The sequence below is a fragment of the Phascolarctos cinereus genome, unplaced genomic scaffold (genome assembly GCF_003287225.1).
Source record: "Phascolarctos cinereus isolate Bilbo 61053 unplaced genomic scaffold, phaCin_HiC Scaffold_225;HRSCAF=814, whole genome shotgun sequence".
Classification (NCBI taxonomy): Eukaryota; Metazoa; Chordata; class Mammalia; order Diprotodontia; family Phascolarctidae; genus Phascolarctos; species Phascolarctos cinereus.
In genome coordinates this window covers 2,247-25,821 of record NW_027555542.1, presented here as the reverse complement: position 1 = coordinate 25,821, position 23,575 = coordinate 2,247, and the positions used below count along the sequence as shown (strand labels likewise).

At 32.6% G+C, this 23,575-nt stretch overlaps 2 protein-coding genes across 2 annotated transcripts; both read right to left on the bottom strand.

Annotated features, from left to right (window-relative positions):
* Nucleotides 1–2,778: 2,778 nt before the first annotated feature.
* Nucleotides 2,779–14,336, bottom strand: LOC110204299 (transcriptional regulator ATRX-like). Its single transcript, XM_020980539.2, has 6 exons — nt 14,157–14,336; nt 11,771–11,965; nt 9,402–9,551; nt 8,100–8,207; nt 3,680–3,806; nt 2,779–2,988 (listed from the first exon to the last, which is right to left on the bottom strand). The coding sequence occupies exons 2-5, from the start codon at nt 11,957–11,959 to the stop codon at nt 3,702–3,704; spliced, it is 552 nt and encodes a 183-aa protein (XP_020836198.1). The 5' UTR covers nt 11,960–11,965; nt 14,157–14,336; the 3' UTR covers nt 2,779–2,988; nt 3,680–3,701.
* A 1,538-nt stretch (nt 14,337–15,874) lies between these two features.
* On the bottom strand, nt 15,875–19,287 carry LOC110204300 (transcriptional regulator ATRX-like). Its single transcript, XM_020980540.2, has 3 exons — nt 19,140–19,287; nt 17,967–18,073; nt 15,875–16,162 (listed from the first exon to the last, which is right to left on the bottom strand). Exons 1-3 carry the CDS (start codon nt 19,190–19,192, stop codon nt 15,996–15,998), a joined length of 327 nt encoding a protein of 108 aa, XP_020836199.2. The 5' UTR covers nt 19,193–19,287; the 3' UTR covers nt 15,875–15,995.
* Between the last annotated feature and the right edge of the window lie 4,288 nt (nt 19,288–23,575).

Below are 23,575 nucleotides of genomic sequence, written 5' to 3'. Positions count from 1 at the left end.
ACTGGGTGAGAAACCCTACTCTGAGCCCCATTAGATACTACATTACCCTCTCCAGTCTTCTCTGGTCAAGACAACATTGGGCAGACTGGATCTAGCACGGATCAGGAAAGATGGATACAAAAGAAGAGCTCAGATGACAGAAGGTAAGAACTCATTACAGCTTTCTTTTCTTGGGCAGCTGCAGTAGAAGTCAAATGGAGTGGGGGAGAAGCATTAGTTTTGATCTACTTGGACTCAAATGGAAGAAGTAGGATTAGAAAGCAGAAGTTGAAATTAGTTTTTATGAAAGAAAATAAAAATTAGAATTTCTAAAAGATGAGTTGCTTTGTGAGAATTTCTCATTGAGAATTTGCAAGTGGTGAGCAAATGAATAATTGTCAAATATCACTGAAGCAAACTAGTATTTAGTCAGGGCTTGTTTGTGATGACCTGTGAAATCCCATTCAATTCTGGTTTCCAGTTACTGAGTAAAACGTAGCTAATAATAAACTTTAATTTGTAAAAGAGTTCTGAAATAGTATGGGAATTGGTATTGTTATTTTCCTGAAGAACAAATTAAGGATAAAAAAGTTTCAATGACTTTATTATAGGATAAAATGTACGCATTAACTAACCCAAAAGAGTAGTACCCATGCTGGCAACATTTAACATATGACACACAGATTAGTTTGGGTAATCAAAAACTTAAGCAATAAAAACACTGTATTTTAATCACTTTTTATTTAAACATGTTTAAAGATTAATAACTACAAGTACTAAAAAACATTTTGAAAAATAAAATACATTGCTGTATTTGAGTTTTTAACTTCCAGTCTCCACACAGATGTGTGGAATGACTGAAAGTTTCTCATATGAAATGGAAGCTATGCCCCAAATTTAGTTAAGGCTTTAGTATTAGCCGGGGCTAAGTTTTGTTTTCCTGTAAATCATGTGATCATGTCATACACCTGTTGTACACCCCCTCACTTGTTTGGTAACCATCACCCCAGCCTTATCTTTGCCAAATAAGGCAATCTTCTAGCTTCCAAGCTTGTTTTGGGTAAAGTGTATCTCTTAGTTTCTGGGTAGAATGTAAGGTCTCTTACCTCAACCAATCGGGATAAAGAGATTCAGGTTAAAAGGTGGGAGGGTGGGGTTTTCTTAGAACTGTTTTGTCGAGGGGTGTATAACTGCTTGCTTGCTGCTTGTATTCTGCCTCCCCACTCCAATCCGCCCTCGTTGGTGATGCCCAATTCTCGCGCGAGACTTGCAAGAATAAAACTTCTGTTTCTACGAGAGAAACTTCTGAATTTTATTTTGGGTAGGTGGTCTCTATCCCACACACAGACATGCAATTCTAGTTCTTATGTATATTTGAAAAAACTAAGAAGTAAAATAATTTCTAAAACACTTAAAGTTTTGTAAGGAATTTAAAAAAAACATCTAACAGAAATGAAGGTTAATTTTTCAAAGGTATATGAGTTTTTGCATGACAGACTGAAGTTTTATTATATAATTGAATTAAAACACATAAAAGAAAGAATATGATTAATGGCTTTAAAATAAACAAATCATTTAAAGTGTGTTTAACAAGCAATCAGTTGTTCAAGGCCACTATAACCACATATCATATAAAACAAATATAAGTGGCATCTCAAACAACTATAATAGGTATTACTGCAAGTTTTCAGTAAAGTTGGAAGTTTTATTCAATTCATATATTCTCTAACATTTTGGGAGGGGGAGACAGATTACGTAAAGTTTTCAATTCTTGCTTCATTCTTTCACATTTCCAATTACTTTAACATTTCTTATGTGTTAAACCTAACCTCAAAAAAAGCTTAAAATTTGAAAACTCATTTCAACAAATAGGATCATTTAATTGTCTTGTATTTTTTTCTGTTGAACTTTTTTATATGCTAATAATCTTCACTTCATTAACCAATAAAAAAACAACAAAAATTATCACAAGAAAAATTGAGAGGTATTTATGAAAGATATTCAAAAGAAGAAATTTTAATACTAACATTTTAAATTAAATACTTTGGAGGGGAGAAATAGAAGATAAAAAACTGTAATGAGGAAACAAACCTTGCTTTGAATACTTTAAATCTTTTTAACTACTTCAAATACTTTAAAACTTTCAATTTGTGGTCAAATCCTGCACCACAGGATCATGCAAAAAATAAGGAATCAATTAACTGAGAGTAAACTTTTAAAATTTAACTTAAAGGTGGCTGTGGAAGAAAATTGCAAACCACTTCAAGATGATTAATCATTCCTAAATTTCTCATCTATGTATGCAACTTAGTCAAACATCAGTTATGATTTGAGGTAAATCAACATGAAATTACTTCTTCCTTTTTAATTTCAAGAACTATTAGAAAACAAAATTATCTGTTATTATCAGCTTACATTAGATATGATAAACATAAATACAGAAACTTTTTTATTAATTTGATTGTTTTCAGGGTGGTTTCATAGTGAAAATAAACAGTTGACAAAATTTAGAGGAAATAGTATAGATGCTGTGTTATTATTCTTGAATAAGTTTTCAATGAAAAGTATTTGAAATCTCTTCTCAATTTAGCATATACAAAAATGTAGCCAATATTAATCTCAAATTTCCAAATAAAATGAATTAAGAAAAATCTAAATAGAATATAGAGCATGACATTTATAGGGAACAAAGAATTAAGACATATGATTTCCATTAAGCTAGTGTCAATTTTATAACACATTCAACACTTTAAAGGAAAATTGCATTGATTTCCTCTGAGAGGCTTTTGGATTCTTGCTTCTTTTTATTTGGGGTTCCATACCATGAACAACTGGCTGATACATTCCTTTCACATCAATATGCTTGTAAGCAGAAGAATTTATGACTAGATTTGGAGGTGCTGGTAGCTGAAGGTGATGAGTTGAAGCTTCTTCTTGATTTAATATTTCTTAACTATATCATTGTAGTAGCTTTCTATCCATTTGTATCCGCTGGGCACAGCTTATAAACTGTGAAAGAAAAATTCAAGTTATTGACCCTATAGAATGGAAAGAATTTTGGATCTGGATTTAGAGAAGCTAAATTTTGAATCCTTGCTTTCTCATTTACTACTTCCCAGTTATATCCTCCCTATAAGTACAGTTCCTTCCAACTATAAATCTTATTATTTTTGTTTGAAAGTGAAATAAATGAAATAAGTTTATTACAGTATCGCATTTAAAATGACTCATCTCACGAACTGGCATTACAAATAAAGAATTTAAGATCCAGAAAGTAACATAATTTTCTTAAAATTTTAGATGATACATACAAAGCATAATATTTATACAATAACAGATATGTTAGCAGAATAGACATAATCCAATAGTAATATAACATACAATATTATATATCATGTGCATATAGGTATGTGTAACCCTAAATTTATACATAGAAATCAATCTATCATCTATCTAGCTATATCCAGCTAGCCAATCTATCTACATATATTTTTCAAAACAAATTGTTTCAGCTTAAGGATCAAGAGTCAGAAATTGAGTTGTCAGTAGTTAAGCATCTTCAAGAATATTTTCCAAAATAATCTTTTGTTTCCCTGCTTTAAAAAAAAAGTCATGACTATGCAACTATTGTCCTCATTTATTTTGAAATTTCTAAATGAGGAGCTTGGTGAAGTCTATAGAAATGTAAAAATATATTTACCATTTGCTGTCTTATTGATACATCATTGTGGATGGCTTCTCTGTTTAGCATCTCGTTCCTGGCTGGCTTGCTTACTTAATGCCAAGGAATAAACTTGAGCTTCTGTCATTTGTGTATTTTCTTTCCACTAAAGCAAAATACAGCAAAACACCAATTCTTAAATTGAATTTATTTATTACAAACCAATGTGCCACACTTAGGAATACAAAGTAAACCCTGTAAACTCTTGAGGATCCTTATTCCTACTCCTGCTTTAAGAAGACTTTAGATATCAGTAAACAATCATTTATTAAGTAATTACTAAGTGTCAGGCACTACATATGACTGCAATTACAAGTAGACAGACAGTCTGTACCCTAAAGGAGTTCACATTCTAATGTAAGAAATAAACATATTAAAAGAAGCTGAAAAGAAAGCAGGGGAGGGAGGGAGGACAAAAATGAGGTAAAAGATGGAAGAGTCCTGAGTGCAGTTGGAGAAAAATGAAGAAGTGACTGGACCAAGAGAAGCAGGGGCTAAGAATGCTTCTGAAGTGTGAATTCTAGGGCTGAAGTGATCTTCTGATGAAGAGTTTTCTGGAGCTGGAGTAAGAAATGAAGAGATATTTGGACTGGGATCCATCCTTAAATGGAGATTCAAGAGAAGTCATCCAATCAGAAAGCTACATCTCTTCCTTGAGGTTTTAAGGCTGTTTTAGAGGAGTTACGAAGTAATTTTCTAATGCCAGGAGTTTGTCCCAATTAGTGTGCTTTTCTACAAAATTATCATTTGAGAATCATTTTAATCGGCCAATCTTAAGCAACTTTTAGGAAATGGTATTTAGGGACACCTAGGTGGTGCAGTGGATAGAGCTCCAGCCCTGGAGTCAGGAGGACCTGAGTTCAAATCCAGCCTCAGACACTTGACAATTGCTAACTGTGTGACCCTGGGCAAGTCACTTAACCCCATTGCCTCACTCTCTGTCTCTCTATCACACACACACACACACACACACACACACACACACACACACACAGAAACCAATAAGAAACTATAGTCAGAGGCTTCTTTCACACAAGAACTAAAGAGGAGTTCAGCCTGAGGGCAAGAAGAAAAAGACTACAAGGAGAAAATGAACTACGGAGAGTATATTTCTCATAACTGGAATGAGTACATAAACATGAAGTAAAAGGTCTGAAGGGTAAGCATTAGTTAAAATACTCATCTCAAATGGACAGTTTGGTATGTAAATAAACTCCAAAGAGAAACAAACAAGAATGGGTAATGGAGAGTGTTAAGAGGAAGGTTAATAAACAAAACGAAACAAAACAAAACATACTAAAACTTCCTAAGCCTAAATCAAGGGATCAAAAAAAGGAGAAAAAGAAAATAACTAGTGTCTATCCCAAAGTCTCTGCCTCCTAACACAATTGAGAAATGGCTGAATAAATAGTGGCATATAAATGCATATAAAGTGGTATATAAATGCAAAAGACATCATTTCAGAGAATCTTGAGTAGTATGAAATGAAGTGAGGAGAATAATGCATCTAATAACAACATCATAAAGTATAACTAAAGCAACATTGAAATAGTTAAGAATTCTAGAGTCTCTCTGAGAGAGAAACCTAAAATGTCATAAGAAATGAAATGAAGACATTTTAAAATGATGTGTAGATTTAATAAAGGTGAAAATAAAATTACAGACAATGTAAAAAAGCAGAGCAATAAGCACAGAAAAAGGCTTAAATGATAAGTCTATGAGACAAATCAAGATGTAGAAATACAATTTAGAAAAAAAGATTTTTAAGCTTGGGATTTCAATAAGTCATTCCAAAAAGCCTTCCATAATTTTATTGAGCGGTAATTTACTAAAAAAGAAAAGAAAGTGAAAGAAATTGTATAGGAAAAATAAAAGTAATGAGAAAAAGCAAGACAGTCATTTAATTTCTGCACTGACCATTTCCAATCACACTCTGAGTCATTCACTTTGTATCAGGAGATGGATATTCAATGCAAAAGGGGACTTCCAAACCCTCCTGATGAAAAGACCAGATTAACAGAAAATTTGACCTTCAAATACAAGACTCAAGAGAGGCATAAACTTTCCCCCTTTTCCCTTCTTTGTTAGTGCTCTCTCCCCTTTTCAATTAAACATATATTTCATTACTTATATGTAGATATGCCCATACACACAAACACATACACTGCAGACTATAAGACCTTTGAAGGCAGTTTTGTCAGTTTTTTAATACATAATGTCTAAGATAGTGACTTACACATAATAGGTACTTAATAAATGTTTATTGAATTGAAAAAAAGAGATGCATAAAAAGATAAACATGAAAGAAAATATAACATGTTACTAATAAGAACAGATTGTTTACATCCCTACAAGGGAAGATGACACTTGTAACTCTTGAAAACCGTATTGTTATTATGCCGTTTAAAAGGGATATACATAGACAGAGAACATAGGTAGAAGTTGACTTTGATGTGATGGTAAAATTCTAATTCAGTGGTGAAAAGGGATTGTACTAGGAGAAGAGGAAAAGAAGAGGCAGGAAGTATATATTATATTACATGACAAGGCACAGAAACCTTTTCCAGTAGAGGAAAAGAAGGGAGGGAGATGAGCATTGTTTGAACCTTACTCTCATCAGATTAGGCTCAAAGAGGAAACAACATAATCAGTTAAGTATAGAACTCTAACTTGCCCTATAGGAAGTAGGAGGAGAATGGGGAAAGAAAAGGGATGGAAGAAGTAGTAAGGTTAAAAGGGAAGACAAAGGAGGGGACTGATAGACAGGAGGACAGATTGAGGGAAGTGGTAGCCAAAAGCAGAATTCTAGTGAGGAGAGAAAGGAAGAAAGAAGAGAGAAAAGCATAAATGGGAGGTGATAATAGAATGGAGAGAAAGACACATATAGTCATAACTGTGAATATGAATGGGATGAACTCTCCCGTAAAACAGAAGTGGATAGCAGAATGGATTAAAAACCATAATCCTACAATATGGTGCTTACAAGAATCATATTTGAAGTAAAGGGATGCATACAGGGTAAAGGTAAAAGGCTGGAGCAGAATATATTATGCTTCAGCTGAAGTAAAAAAAAAAAAAGCAGGTGTAGCAATCCTGATCTCAGACAAAGCAAAAGCAAAACTAGATGCTAATTCAAAGACATAAGGAAGGAAATTACATCCTGCTAAAAGCCACCATAGACAATGAAGTAATATCATTAGTAAACGTATATGCACCAAAGGGTATAGCATCCAAATTCTTAGAGGAGAAGTTCAGGGACATATAGACAGCAAAATTATACTACTGGGAGACCTCAACCTTCCCCTCTCTGAACTAGATAAATCTAACCACAAAATAAACAAGAAAGAAGTTAAGGAGGTGAATAGAACATTAGAAAAGTTAGGTATGATAGACCTCTGGAGAAAATTGAATGGAATAGAAAGGAACATACATTTTTCTTGGCAGTACATGGCACATACATAAAAATTCACCATGTATTAGGGCATAAAAACCTCACAATCCAATGCAGAAAGACAGAAATATTGAATGCATCCATTTCAGATCATGATGCAATAAAAACTACATGTAATAATGGGCCATGGAAAGACAGACTAAAAATTAATTGGAAACTAAATAATCTAATCCTAAAGAATGAATGGGTCAAACAACAAATCAAAGAAACAATCAATAACTTCACCCAAGAGAATGACAATAATGAGACAACATACCAAAACTTTCGGGATGCAGTGAAAGCAGTTCTTAAGGGAAGTTTTATATCTCTAAATGCTTACATGAATAAAATAGGAAAAGAGGAGATCAGTGAATTGGTCATGCAGCTAAAAAAGCTAGAAAAAGAACAAATTGAAAATCCCAAATTAAATACCAAATCAGAAATTCTGAAAACCAAAGGAGAGATTAATAAAACTGAAATTAAGCCAACTATTGAACTAGTAAATGAAACTAAGAGCTAGAAAAGGCAATAAAATAGACAAACCTTCAGACTCTTTAGCACAGTGGATAAAGTTTGCTCACTTTTGGATACTTGATTCAGAACCCAGCAAACTGCCTTTGGTCCATTTACCCTTAGGCCCCTTTCTCTGCCTAGCCCTGTTTTGTTCCTTTCCTTGTACAGCTCTTTTGAATTCTGAACATTATTACTAAGTCAATATTAACAAATGATCCTAATCACTGTGCATTTATTTTGTATATATTTTCTTCTTACTTATTTGGGAACATATCAGCTCTTTGAAAGCAGGGACTTTTTTTTTAATTTGCATTCTAGAAAAATGCTTAAGATTCATGTCCATTGTTTGACTGACTACAAGACAGACAGACAGACAGAGACAGTGACTGTCTTTAAACTTCAGTGATTTGGATTCAGATTTATATTTACATCTCTTTCTTTTTTTTCAAAACTTACTTCCAGCTGTTGATGGCTCATGGATGAGAGGGCTTCAATATCCAAAGGAATAAATGGAGGCTCAGAGCTGAAAGTGACAGTAGGCAAAGTGAAATGCAGAGTCAGGCCCTACGAAACAAAAAAGGAGACAAAAATACTTTCAAATATTAAGGCTTGGAACAAGCAATTTGATACCACTTATTATGTTGAAGAATTGTTGATGTCTATAGCTAGAAAATTATTGTCACACAAACAAAACTACCTGCATTTTCATATATGTAAAGTGATAAATGTGACAACTACAGTGTACTAAGCACAAGGCAAATCTGAAATAAACAAAGGAAGAAGAAAAGAACATATATATGCAAAACTATAGTCACATTTTGATATCTCCATGGGTTTCCTCATTAGCTTGGTAGGACCACTTGAAAGGTCAAGATAAGTCTGTCAAGGTCTGCTTGTCAGCTCATTTGTCAACCAATGACATTCTGTATTTTGTTTAGAAAGACCCATCCTCAACCAGAGGATCAAGGTCAAGATCTATCAACCAATAAGACTATTGTACTGTGTCTCTTCTATATAAGCTGGGTATTAAGCACTGTAAAACTAAGACCATGGAGGAAGGGAGCATCTTAGATCATGAGGAAGATTCTGAGGTCCACTTCATTAGAGGGGGCCATAGACCCTAAGTAAAGTGCTATTGGCTTGGAACTCTGCCACAGTTTCTTTTATTGTAGATTGGACAATTTTGGACCCCACGATGTTTGGTTAAGAAAGGGGAGAAGATTTAAGGCAATAGCTTGAGAGGATAGTAGGAGGTGTTTTAAGGATGGGCAAGACAAGAATACATTTGAAGGTGGGAAGGAAAGAACCTGTTGGTAGAGGGAAGCTGAAAATTGGAGTGGGGAAGAAGTGAAGAAAGCTGTAATCTGCTGGAAAATACGGGAGAGCATAGGCACAGATGCATATGTAAAGGAATTGACATTAACAACAAGTAAAGCTGTATCCTTAGAGCTAGGGAAAGACCATAGAGACTGCGGCTCACAAGATTGTGGAACTCCTAGATAAGGCAAATTCCCAGGAAAACACCTTCTCTGTAATTTATAGATCTTTAAGATGGTTGTAAAGAGTATAGAGAGATTAAATGATTTGCCTAGGGTTACATAGTTATATTACGACAGAAGTATTATTTGAACCCAAGTCTTCTTGGCTTCAAGGTCAGCTTTCCAGGATGCTTCTCATTCTGAGGTAAATTCTACTATACATGTTTTTAACAATGCTATATAGTTTTGAATATACCATAAAGGAATTAAGTGACTCAACATTATTTTCTGCTTCATATTCTGCCCATGCTGCTTTTCTTTCCTCCTCAGTCAGTTCTTCTTCTTCTTTATGGTCCAAAAGAGAATCATGTTCGTGATATCCTATGATGTATGCTTTATGTATTCGAAGCAATTCTGCAAGGATTGTGTCCTGTTTAAAAAAAAAAAAGATAAATTAGCATTAAATCTAAGAACCAGAGCATGTTTTCTTGACAACATGCAGGTCAGCCTTAAATATCTCATTTTTTAATTTGGCTTTATTTTGAGACAGTCAGTGTAAGAAAAAGAGCAACAGAATCAGAAGAAGTAGATTCGTGCTATGGGCTTTATTATTCTGAGAGAATTATTTATTCTCTCATTCTTGATTCCTCATTTGTAAAATAGGGGCTTATTTACCTTCACCCTTCTCATCTGTAAAATGGGGACAGTAATGCCTATAATACCCAGTTTCAGTGTGCATTTCAACTAATAAGTCATTAGATGTTTATTAAATGTCTTGTAAGTGTAAAGCACTAACGATTCAAATTTTAAAAAATACAAGCTGTAAAACAGCTTGCATTTAGAAAAACAATTTCATTGATTCTTTTTAGTTTTCTACCAGAGATTTCAAAAAAAAAAAACCCAGCAGCTTGCTAAAGGAGACCCAAAAGAATAGTGAAAAAAATAACTCCTTTAAAAATAGCCTAACCCACATGGCAAAAGTGGTCCAAAAAGCCAATGAGGAGAATGTCTTAGAAAGCAGAATTGGCCAAATGGAAAAAGAAGTCTGAAAGGTCACTGAAGAAAACACTTCCTTCAAAATTAGAGTGAAAAAAAAATTAGAGTGGAGCAACTGGAAGCTAATGACTTCATGAGAAATCAAGAAATAATAAAACAAAACCAAAAGAACAAAAAATTAGAAGAAAATGTGAACTATTTCATTGGAAAAATAAGTGACCTGGAAAATAGATTTAGGAGAGATAATTTAAAAAGTATGGGACTACCTGAAAGTCATAATAATAAAAAAAAAGTCCAGACATCATCTTTCAAGAAATTATCCCCAACTGCCTCACCAAAAAAAAAAGAAAAAATTAAATGTGTGTGTGTGTGTGTGTGTGTGTGTGTGTGTGTGTGTGTATAATCAAGGAAAACTGCCCTGATATTCTAGAACCAGAGGGTAAAACAGAAATTAAAAGAATCCACCGATCACCTCCTGAAAGAGATCCCCAAAGGAAAACTACCAGGAATATTGTAGCCAAATTTCAGATTTCCCAAGTCAAGGAGAAAATATTGCAAGCAGCCAGAAAGAAACAATTCTGGAAACACAATCAAGATAATACAAGATTTAGCAGCTTCTACTTTAAGGAATGGGAAGGCTTGGAATATAATATTCTGAAGGTCAAAGGAGCTAGGCTTAAAAACCAAGAATCACCTACCCAGCAAAACCGAGTATAATCCTTCAGGGTCCTTTCCAAGGAATATTGTCTTCACATGATTTGCCCAGGGTCACACAGCTAATGTCTAAGGCTGGATTTAAACTCAGGACTTCCTGATTCCGTTACTGTGTAATGTTTTTGTGGTTATAATACTGTGTGTAGCAATAACAGCTCATATTTATATAACACTTTACAATTTACTAAATACTTTCTTTATAGTGAAGCAGCTTGGCATAATGGACAGATAACAGGTCTTAGAACTAAGACCGGGATAAAAGTCCCATGTGTGACTCTGGGTAAGTTATATAGTTTCTCAGTGTGCCAAGCAACTCTCCAAGATAATGAATTTCAGACACAGTTTAATTATTTACATTAACCTGTAGATTCAGTAATATAAATATTAACTTTTACCATTTTGCTGAAGAAATTCAAGCTTTCTTTAAAATCTGCAACTAATTTTCACAACATGAAAACTATGGAAGTGTTTTGCATAACTACCCATGTATAACCTGTATCGAGTTGCTTGCCATCTCAGTGAGGGTGGGTGGGGAGGGAGGAAGGGAAAGAATGTGGAGCCCAAAGCTTTAAAAACAAATGTTAAAAATTGTTTTTACGTGCAACTGGGAAATAAGATATACAGGCAATGGGGTATAGCAATCCATCCTGCCCCACAGGAAAAATAAAAGGGGAAGGGGATAAAAGAAGGGGGGGTTGATAGAAGGGAGGGAAGATTAGGAGAAGGGGCATTCAGAATGCATGCTGTCTTGGGGTGGAGGGAGGGGCATGATGGGGAGAAAATTTGGAACTGAAAGTCTTGTGGAAATGAATGTTGAAAACTAAAACTAAATTAATTTTTTAAAAATCTCCAACTAAATTATTATGATTACTTTTAAAATTATTCATAAAAATATCTCTTTTATACTAGGCTTAATTATAATTAAATTATCATATATACTTTTGGCAGCATAGGAGCGTCCTTCTTTTTCTTCTTTTCTGAATTAGGATCATCTAGTAAGTCTGGCTCAAATGTATAAAGTTCAGTCAGTTCATTCAAAGTAAAATGGCGTTCAACTTGCTGTTGATCAATTACTCGAAAAGAGAGTGATTGCTTGGTTACTTGACGTTCATAGATCTTATCTTCCATAGTTCCCTGTATAAGAATTAGAACCCATAATTAGATAACATATGCACATGTCACCACTAATGAAATTTTACTTCAAAGATTTTGGTTTTGCATAGCCAGTGCTTGATAACTTGAATCCACAACACCAGATGTAATTCTTTTCAATTACTGTTAGTCTCCTTTGTGGGCTCCATCATTAATATCATGCCAGTTAACCACTGGTGTCCCCAAAGTTTGATTTTAAGCCCTTTTCTCTTTTCCCTCCCTATTTTTCCTTTTGGTAATCACTTTTTACCATCATCTCTATGCTGATGACTTCCAGATTTTCAAACTGAATGTCCTATAGAAACCTTACAGTAAACATATACAAAACTGAACTCACTGTCTTTCCCCTTAAACCTTTTGTTCTTTCACACTTCTCTAATACTGTTTAAGATGCCACCATCTTCCAATCTCCCAGCTTTGGGATTTCAGTATTATCCTCAATCTTCCTTACTGTACATATGCAAATCTTGTCAAAGACTGTCACTTCTATCTTTACAAACATCTCCCACATTTAACTTTCTTTCTGTTCACACAACTACCACCTTAATTTAGGCCCTCACAGCCTCTTTTCTGAATGACTACAATGGCCTAATTGGTCTCTCTGACTCCATAGATTACATCCTATTCCATTCTTCCATTTACTGCTGCGAAAGTGACTTTCCAGTATTTTCTTTTTCAAACTATCTGGTAATTAACTTTTGCATATAAAAACACATAAGGCTAACCAAGTCCTTTAAGCATCAACAATCCACTTTGCTGACTCATTCAGATATTGGGAGAATCTGCTTGCAGAAATATAAGCTGATGTATAATGATGAGGCCTCAGAGAGCCATTTTTTACGCATTTGCAGGCATTCAGTGACTTTCCTATGAGCTGACTGCATGATGATGGAGAGTCTTTTAGTTGGCTACTAAGTCAGAACTAATTGTATATACAAAATTCTCTAACAGAGGAAGTTGAGCTATCTCTCCATGGAGGCTTCTGAATGAGGAAGAACTTCTATAAACTTCTGGGTGATAAAAAGCATGAACAATTTGGTGGCTGTATTCTTCAAGCAATGCCAACATACGGCTACAAATATATATGGCACTTTGATTTCTTTGCCTCATTGGATTTCTTCTTTCCTCATTGCAGGTCAACCAATGTCAGAGTTTCAAACAGTTGGAGAAGATCCATGTAAAAGCCTTAGCTGGGAGTACACTACCTGAAACTGCCAGCATAGCCTTCAGGAGTGACATGCATGATGTCCACATAACATTGGATAGTAGCTCAGTTAGAAGATAGAGCAGTAGATTTTTATGGGGATTTGCTAGTAGATGGCATTAATAAAGTATGATATACACATACATACATACATATATATATATATATACATATATATGTATATACGTATATATACATATACACACACACACACACACACACACACATATATATATATATACACACACACACACACACACACACACACACACACACATACATGCGTATATTTATTCACTTTTTATTCCTAAAGCATAGGTCTACTTGTCATACCCCCCTACTCAATAAACTCTAGTAATTCCTTATTATCTCTAGGATAAAATCCTACAACTTAAGTTCGTATCTATCTTCTTAGGCTTAACTCCCTTCCACTTACATTGATTGAGTGACAATGACCTTCTTGTCATTGCTCACACATGATTCCATTTCCCAATCAAGTGCCTTTTTGCTGGCTGGAATGTTCACCTTTCTTGTCTCTAAAGCTTCCTTTCTTTCCTGAAGTTTCAATTTACTTCTGAAAGAAGCCTTTTCTAGACCCTCTCAATGCTGACTGCTTTTGGTATACTCTATATATCTCAAACAACAGAGCTGTTTGCATGCTGTGAGGTCAGTAAGAGAAGCAACTGTTTTTGCTTTTCTTTGAAATCCCAATACTTAATACAATGACTGGCAAATATATTGATATGTGTGTATATCTGTTTATATATACATATACATGTATGATATTAATTAGGGGAGGGGAATTACTGACCAATGAACATATTTTGACATGGCCTAGTCTGCTCAAGGAAAATACTAAAGTTGATTGTATGTAAAGAATGAAATGCCATTTTACTTACCTATAATTGCTCACCAGTTTCAAACTTTTGCTTGTACTTTCAATTTATTATATGAAAAGTTGAAACTTACCTGAGCTAAAAACCTGTATACAAAGACTGGTTTATTTTGACCAAAGCGATAAACCCTGAATATGCTCTGAATATCATAGGACGGATTCCAAGAGGCATCAAAGATGATTACTCGATTAGCAGCTACCAGATTAATGCCAACTGAACCTGCTTTGCTGGAAATAATGAAGAGGCGGCCCTACAAATTTAAAAAGAAAAAAGTAATTAGTCTAATAAAAGATTATTCTTATAAAATTAACAAATTTGCCATGAAATATTGCCTTTAGGAGTAAGAAAATATGTAGGTACATTTGCCACACACCAGAAACAGAAGCATGTAGCCAAGTAATCTAGGCAGACAAAGTATTTCAAGTAGCAATAACTTATCAAAATATGAAGGGAAAAGCACACTGACATTTAACCAATAATCTCTGATTAACTTATTTTACTTATTTATTCAATTAAGAAACATGTACTTTCTTTCTTCCAGTACCTTAAACCCCTAAATTAAAAAGGGGAAAAATGAAAGAAACAGAAAACTCTTGTCACAAACATGCAGACAAACAAAAGAAATTTCCCTATAGATTAAATCCAAGGAAAAAAATGCATGTCTTATTCTGCATCTTGAGTCTGGAGACTATTATATCTCTCTATCAGAAGGTAGACAGCAAATAATTGGTCCTTGGAATCACAGAAGAACAAGCCAAAAATTAAAGTACTTAAGGCTTTTGAAAAGTTGTTTGTCTTGACAGAAATGTTATTCTTATTGTAAAAATTGCTACCATTGCACAGTGGGTAAAGACCCTGCCCTGGAGTTAGGAGAACCTGAGTTCAAATCCAGTCTCAGACCAGGCATTTGACACTTATTCATTGTGTGACCCTGAGCAAGCCACTCAACCCCAATTACCACAAAAAAAAAAGAAAGAAAGAAGAAAGAAAGAAGAAAGAAAGAGAAGAAAGAAAGAAAAGAAAAGAAAAGAAAAAGAAAAATTGCTACCATTGTTCTACTCACTTTATTCAGCATTGAGTTCATACCAGTCTTCCCAAGTTTCTCTTTAAACATTCCCTTTCATTTCTTATAGAATAGTACAGTATCAAAAGCACATACCATAATTTCTCTGGCCGTTCCCCAATGTATACACACCATTCTAAGTTTCCAGTTCTCTGTCACTAGAAAAAGAACTGCTACAAATATAAATATTTTTAGATACAGAGATCCTTTCCCTTTCTTTGATCTCTCTGGGTTATTATCAGCATAGTGGTGGTACTGTTAAATCAAAGTGTTTGCAGAATTTAGTCACTTTTTCATGACATTTTCCTATTCCATTTTTTAGCTACTAATTCTTTACAGATTTCAAGAATGGCTAAATGAAATCACAGCTCTAGCAGCAGTGCTATAATGTTTCTGTTTTTCCACATTCCTTCCAACGTTTGTCATTTTCTTTTGTCTATTAATCTTTGCCAATCTAATGGGTATAGGATAGAAACTTGTAATTCTTTTAATTTACATTTCTTTAACTATTATTGAGGCAGGAAGTTTTATATGGATTTTGATAACCTGGATTTATTCCGATTCATTACTGATGAATCAAAAAGTCAGATTTGTAATTTATTACATGAAATGATTGAGAGAAGATAATAAAACCAGATGACTAGAGAATTTCAAAATAGAATTTGAAAGAAAAATGCTAGATTACAGGGATTTTAACAAAAACCGAGAAGGGGGAAATAATAAGAAAACAGTTTTCTAGTTAGGGGGTATATCTGTATTGACTGAAAAGTTTTCAAGAAATATGCACTGGATGCCAAATAAAATCAGTAACAAAATCACTTTGAAGATAACAAAGAAAGAAAGCAGCCCCTATAAACTGGTAATGATCTGCAACATAAATGAGGAAAGAAAATCTAAAAGTACCCACCTCACATTAGTTTCATCATTAAACTCTTTAGCCCATTTCTTTCTTGCCTGTGCACTTGTAGAACCATCCAAACGATAATAATCAATGTTTCGAAACCATTTTCCTTCACCTACATATTAAATAGTAAAAATGGGTCTATTATATTATAATCTAGCACTAGAATGTTTAGTTCCTTAATAAACATACCTTGCACATACACACAAAATCAAGTTTCATTAAATATTTAATTCTACTTAAAAACCACTTTTCAAATTTGAAAATTACTCATATAAATGCTACATAGCAAAAATGCATAGCAAAATAGATACTCTAAATAAAATTTAAAATTTACTCAATTATTTACTTAATTGATGGTCATTTAGCTGGTCACTTATTAATTTCTGTGATATTCTTGACCTTTTGTTCTTCCAGATGCATATATTTTTTTTTTCTAGCTCTACAAAATAGATATTTTGTAGTTTGATTGGGATGGCACTGAATATGTAAATTAATTTAGGTAGAACTGTTATTTTTTATTATATTGACTTGGACTACCCATGAGCAATTAGGATTTTTCCAGTTGTTTAGATCTGACTTTATTTGGGTGAAAAGTGTTTTCTAATTGTGTTCAAATAGTTCCTAGGTTTGTCTTGGCAGGTAGATTTTCAAGTATTTTATATTGTTGAGTTATTTTAAATGGAATTTCTCTATCTCTTTCTGTTAGTAATATATAGAAATGCAAATGATTTATGTGGGTTTACTTTATATCCTGCAACTTTGCTAAAACTGTTAATTATTGTTAATTATTTCAAGTAGTTTTTTAGTTGATTCTCCAAGTATACCAACATATCATCTGCAAAGAGTGGTAGTTTTGCTTTCTCATTGTTTATTCTAATATTCTAATTCCTTTAATTTTTTTTCTTATATTATTGCAAGGCTATCATTTTTAGGACAATATTGAATAATAGTGATTTTAACGGCTAGCCTTGCTTCACTCCTAATATTGCTGGGAAGACTTCTAGCTTATCTTCTTTACAGATAACACTTGATGATTGTTTTAGATAGTTACTACTTTGTTTAAGAAAAGCTCCATTTATTCCTATACTCTTTAATGTTTTTAATAGAAATAGATGTTGTATTTTGTCAAAACTTTTTCTGCATTTATTGAGATAATCGTAAGATTTCTCTTTGTTTTGTTATTGATATGGTCAGTTATGCTGCTAGTTTTTCCGATGTTGAACCAGCCTTGCATTCCTGGTATAAATTCCACCTGCTCACAGTGTAAAATCCTTGTGATATATTGCTATAACTTCCTTCCAAGTACTTTATTTCAAATATTTGAATGAATATTCATCAAGGAAATTGGTCTAGAGTTTTCTTTCTCTGTTTTGGCCCTTCCCTGTTTAGGTATATTTGTGTCAAAAGTATTTTTTAAGGACTCCTTTTTTGTCTATTTTTTTTCAAATAGTTTATATATTTTTGGAAATAATTGTTCTTTAAATGTTTGGTAGAATTTACTTGTGAATCCATCTGGACTTAGGAGATTATTGATGTTTTGTTCATTTTTTTTCTTAAATGGAGCATGTTCTATTTTCTTTTCTGTTAGTCTGGCAATTTTATTTTTATAAATATTCATCCATTTCACTTAGATTGTCAGACTTGTTGGCATATAATTGGGCAAAAGCACTCCTACTAATTGTTTTAATTTAATTTCATATTCATTAGTGCTATATTCACCCTTTTTTTTTAATACTGGTAATTTGGTTCTCTTTTTTTAAATCAAATTAACCACTGGTTTATCTATTATGTGATCTTTTTTTCTTTTTTATTTTCTCACAAAACCAGCTCCTAGTTTTTTTTATTAGTTTAATAGTTTTCTTTACTGATATCAAAACTTTTTTTTTCAGAAATTCAGCATTAAAGGGTGGACTTACCTTTATAAATTCGAGGCTTGTCTTTATCATCTGATATTTCCTTATTTCCCAATTCAAGAAAATCTTCAATCAAGTCCAGAGATATGAGAGATTGGCTAAACACCAGCCTGGGAAGAAAAAAAAGTGCTGTTTATTGAAATTGCTGTCTAAAAATTCCTTGTCATGATCCTTATTCTCCTTTAATATGCTATCATATTTTGTTGGTGTTGCACTTACATATAATGACATATATATTACATTTATATATAATGACATATAAACCAGAATTCTACAAAAGCAGCAAAGACCTAATGAACAAGGGACTTCATTAGAAGGATTTGGGAGGAACTGCCTTATCAAGCACAACCTAGGACAACATGAGTAATCAACTGGAAACAATGTGGCCTAATTTCAGTTTAAAAAAAATATAATAAAGTAAATTTAGTCTGCCATAAACTTTTATTTTGTATTTCAGTTTAGTGAAAGCTAAAGACATCCAATTCCAAATATTAAGTATTGAATAATGTCAGCAACATATTGGAAAGAGTGTCAGACTTGGAATTAGGAGACCACAGTTTGAAACCAAACTCTATTTACTTCTTTGTTTTATTTTGTTATTTTTTTTTTCCAGATGAAATCTATAACACTATTAACTAATGCTGATTACCATGGATACGTTATAAATAATTTCATTGATTTGGTAGGAAGTAGTACATTGCGCTTAATATTAAATTTAGTTCAATTTTCTCTCCCTTGGACTTACTCTTCCTTCTTTTTATTTAAGCAATATCAGCTTTGTGCAAAACACTGTGCTGATTAAGTGCTATGGAGACTAAAAAAGCACATGTGAAACATGGTTCTTATAAGTGATGGGCTCCAGTTCTTCGAATATTTTTTATAAAGGAGACTAACTTATAACTAAAACTGTTTTTAAAAAGTCCATTTTTCGTATTCTCTGGCCATTAAGTAAGACTTTAACAGACATAGCTGCCTAAGGATGGGTGTTAATTTCTCTGAGAAGTATTTGAGACAGCAAACAAGAATTAACTCTCACCAAAATGAGCTTTCTTTAGAAGACAGAAATATAGAAAATCAAATCCAAATTTGAAATATGCTACTAGAAGAATAAGTAATTTAATTTAATCACACTGGGATGAATACAAATCCATTTTTCAAGAAGTATATATTACTCACACTTTATCCCCAAGTTCCTCGGCCATTTTAAGAATTTCAAAAAGAAGTACCATTTTTCCAGAATGTTCCAACACTTTAGCATCAGAATCCGTAATAAAATCTTTGTACCACCTTGGAGAAGTGCTGCCTGGATTTGAAAAGTATGTTGTTCTTCCTAAAATACAATACAATACAAATAAAGAGACAGTGTTAAGTTTTAAAAACATAACTTTCTTAGCATTCTGAAAACTAAAAGCATATTTGGAATTTATAAAAATCAGAAATAATTCTTAATCACTGGGATATTACTAGGATAGTCAATATAATTATAATTTCAATATAGTTCATATATTTACTGTTCAGTCATTCATGTGTGCTGATTCTTTGTGACCCTATGGATGATAATGTCCATGGGGATTTATTGGCAAGTATATTAAAGTGGTTTGCCATTTCCTTCTTCAGTGGATTAAGGCAAATAGAGATTGTCTTGCCTGGCATCACACAGCAATTAAGTGCCTGAAGTTGGATTTAAACCCAGGTCTTCCTGACTCTAAGCATACTCTCTCCCCTGAGCCACCTTATATATACTTGTATCTATTTCTGAATCAGGATGATAGACCATAATTTTTTTTGGCTTAATTCTTTTTAGTATCTTGAGAATAAGGCAATAAAATGTATGCACTTATTTATCTATATATATCCCAAAGTTTACTAAGAATATATTATTTACAAAGCCTACTGAGCACTTAGAAAAATGTGAAAAAGACATTGCTAGTTTGGAAAAACTAAAAATGATCATAATTTGTAAATAATAATTATTGCTATGGACATATCATATCCTATCATAGGAGCAAAATGAGAATGTTTTAATAACTGTATTTTGATATATCTATGTCAAAAAATTTCAAGGGCTTTTCATTTAGCTCCTTTTTTTTTTTAAATTAAGAGATACAGGAAAAAAACATTCCTGTCAAAAATGAAAGTAGATTTAGCGTGAAACTATAAAATTTTCTTTCGTTATAAAACTCTTTCCTTGACTTCCATGTCTATACCACATTGGTTCTTTTTCTCCACTATCTGTTTTCTATATTCCTAAACTCTATTGAAAGTTTGTAGCTGGAGTCCAAATATGCTTGTAAGATTTCCTGAGAAGTATTAACAGTAATAATAATGTTAAAAGAAGTTCTAAAATTAAGTTAAAGTAGTAGCCTTCATAAGCAGTTAGGTACTAATATTGATAGACTTAACCCTTCTCAGCAATACAAGTATCTAAGACATCTCCAAAGGCATCATGATGGAAAATGCTATCCACATAGGAAGAAAGAACTATGGAGTTTGAATGCACATCGAAGCATACTATTTGCTATTTTTTTCTTCTGTTGTGTTTTATTTCCTCTTCCTGGTAGTTCCTCCTATTGGTTCTAATTCTTACAACATCACTAATGTAAAAATATGTTTAATAGGAATGTATATGTATAGTCTATATCAGATTGTGCGCCGTCTTGGGGAGGGAGATGGGGAGGGAGAGGGAGAAAAATTTAAAACTCAAAAGCTTATGGAAGTGATTGTTGATAAATGAAAACAAATTAATAAAATGTAAAAAAGAGAAAGAAAGAAAGAAAAGTCCACTTCTTATATATAGTCCATGATTCAATAGGTGTGACGCACTCCAAATCTGTCACCAAAACTAAATAATTCTTGAAAAAAGAAGAACTTAACCCATGAAAGAGACTGCTGTCATTACACTGCACAATTTCAAAAAGGCAAATCAAGTCACTCTACTTTCCTACTCTTCAAATCTATGCCTAGTTTTTTGTTCAGTATCTGTCTAATACATAAGTGCTAACTGACATACTCCAACTGTATAATTGTATAATTGAAGCCTAAACAACAGATATTCTCCGTCTACTAGATTTTTCTTGTGGATAGTTAAGCGAGACTCTTGAGAAAATATGGATCCCATTTAGGTGGCTCTGAAATGTTTTGGTGCTTGATGTAATGATGTCGCTCACAAAAAGGTACAGCTGGAGAATTTTATAAAGAAATCCCATCAGGACTCTCGTTGGATATCCTCCAGGTTAGTGGCAAAGACCTGGGAAACATTCATCTGTTTTATATGTTGCCTAATGTGAAACACTCACTGTAGAAATTTATTTTTGATGTCAGATCTATCAATGAGTCTTGTGATATGGCCAAAAAACAAGAGAGATTCTTTTAGATCAGTCTTCAAAGCTGCAATATGTTTTACTGAATCAAATATTTTCAATAAATCATTGCTGTATTCTGTTCTTCTTTTATTCATGCAAGAAAAAGAAGAGATTATATTTGCAAAACTCTGCCTATTTCCTTCACATACCATTAGCAAGGAGAGCGTTAATGTATGTAAATTATTCTCATAAAGGTTTTGTTAAGATGAGAAAAGAAGGAGGACAGCAGTTGGTGATATATTCTTGGTAACTTGTTTTCAGAATAATAAAGTCCATAATCATTTTATCAAGCATTTGTATTTTTCTTCTTTCAGATACTTTGAAAATCAATCCTTTAGCGTCTTTAACCTGTGTCACTCTAGGATAAATATATCTGAAGTTCTGCCTATCATGTGTTCTCTTTGTGCCATTTCACTTGGAATCATGGGAAAGAAAAGTGTCTGTTAAATCTCACAGAGACTGTTATTTTTGTTCATTTATTATATGCTTTTCAATTTAATTGCTAGAAGCCTTTATGATGGTCCTTCGTGTGATTTAGTTTATTCATTGTTTTCCCACTGAACTTTCTAGAAACATTCGCTTACGTATTACCTAAGAAGCTCTATGTTTTAGAAAGTAAAATACAGGAAAAAATATATCCTATATTAATGTACATATATATAAATACAAACAGAAATGAAGTTTTGTTACTTTTAAGCTCAAAGAATGTGGAATAATCTAATAAGGTCTAAGCAAAATGGTATTCTAATCCTTTTAAAAATTAACAGGCTAAATAATTTCATTAATAGATGCTGGGTAAATAAATACTAAGGGTATTAAATATTAACATTTAAAAAATCTTTAATTAAATCTTTACACAACTTACATAGAAAATAAATCTGTTTTTTAAAAAGGTCAAAGTATACCCTACTCAATCTCAATGATCTAAACTACAGACTTAGTAGGTTCTGAAATGATGAAATCTTAATGTAAACTGTAATGTGACTTTACATTTTGTCAATAATAAACCCACTGCTTCACCTGCCAAGAAATTCACCTAACCCTAAGTAAATAGCTGATATCATATTACCAATATTTTTTGATCCTTACATAAATACAAAAGTTTACTTCTACATTAGACTCACTTTTTTCTTTTTTTACCATCACAGATGAAATGCTGGCCAGCTCATCCTTATGCCCTTCACCACCACCTCTGGATCTTGAATTCCATACTTTAATTACTTCTGCATCATGTCCACCTGAGCTAGTTCTTTTTTTCCCTTTGAACTTTTTTTTCCTAGAAAAGATTATGAATTTAAAAAAAATTTGAATCTGTAATATAGGGCTAATTATAAAGTAAACCAAAAAAATTTCTCATGTAAAATTACAGAAATGTTCCTATATTTCCTTCCAGGTTTAAATGCTAGATTTTTCCATGATCCTATCAAAAAAAAAGTTTGGCTTATTTAACATTACATCATCCCAAATAAGCAGGGCAGCGCCTTTTTAGAAAATTAAGTTTAAAATGAATATTTAAATTTAAAATAAATATTTTTTGGTAAAATACTGATATTTTAATTCAGAAAATATATATTTCTGGAAAATGCACAAATTTTAGCTTTGTAAAGGACTTAAATGGGGCACTGCTCATTTTACAGAAAATTTAAACTTTAATACAATATTTTATAGATTCAAAGAACATAGTTGAAAAATGTTAAAAAGTTTAAAAATATTAAGTCATTATTACTACTCTTCTGTAAGTTCTCTGATTTCCTTCAATTGTTAATTTTTAAAATTCCAAGAAAAATAAGGAGACTAGAAAAACAAAAAAGGAAACAATCAAGATATCTTCAACTTCTAAGTGCAAATTCTATGATCTATATGCATATGAGTATCAGTATATAAATGTATATATGTGTATGTATGCATATGTACATACATATATATGTGTATAATACATGACAATTTGAACTATAATAGTGAGAATATACACATATGCGGATCTTCTTTCCTAACTAATAAATGTTAGAGCAAAATTTAATATGATAAGCTATTACATGAAAATGATAGCTATTTTTAATTTTATTACATTACTATTACTATTTATGGAAGTTTGAAATGAAAAAATACACAGCATATTTTACAAAGAAAGATTCTATTTACTTAGGATAATCATCTGAACTTAAACTCAGTGAGGTTTCATCAGAATCTGATGGTATGAATTCATTCATCCTGTCTTCCTCAAAATACCCCTGAAAGGAAAAAAAATAA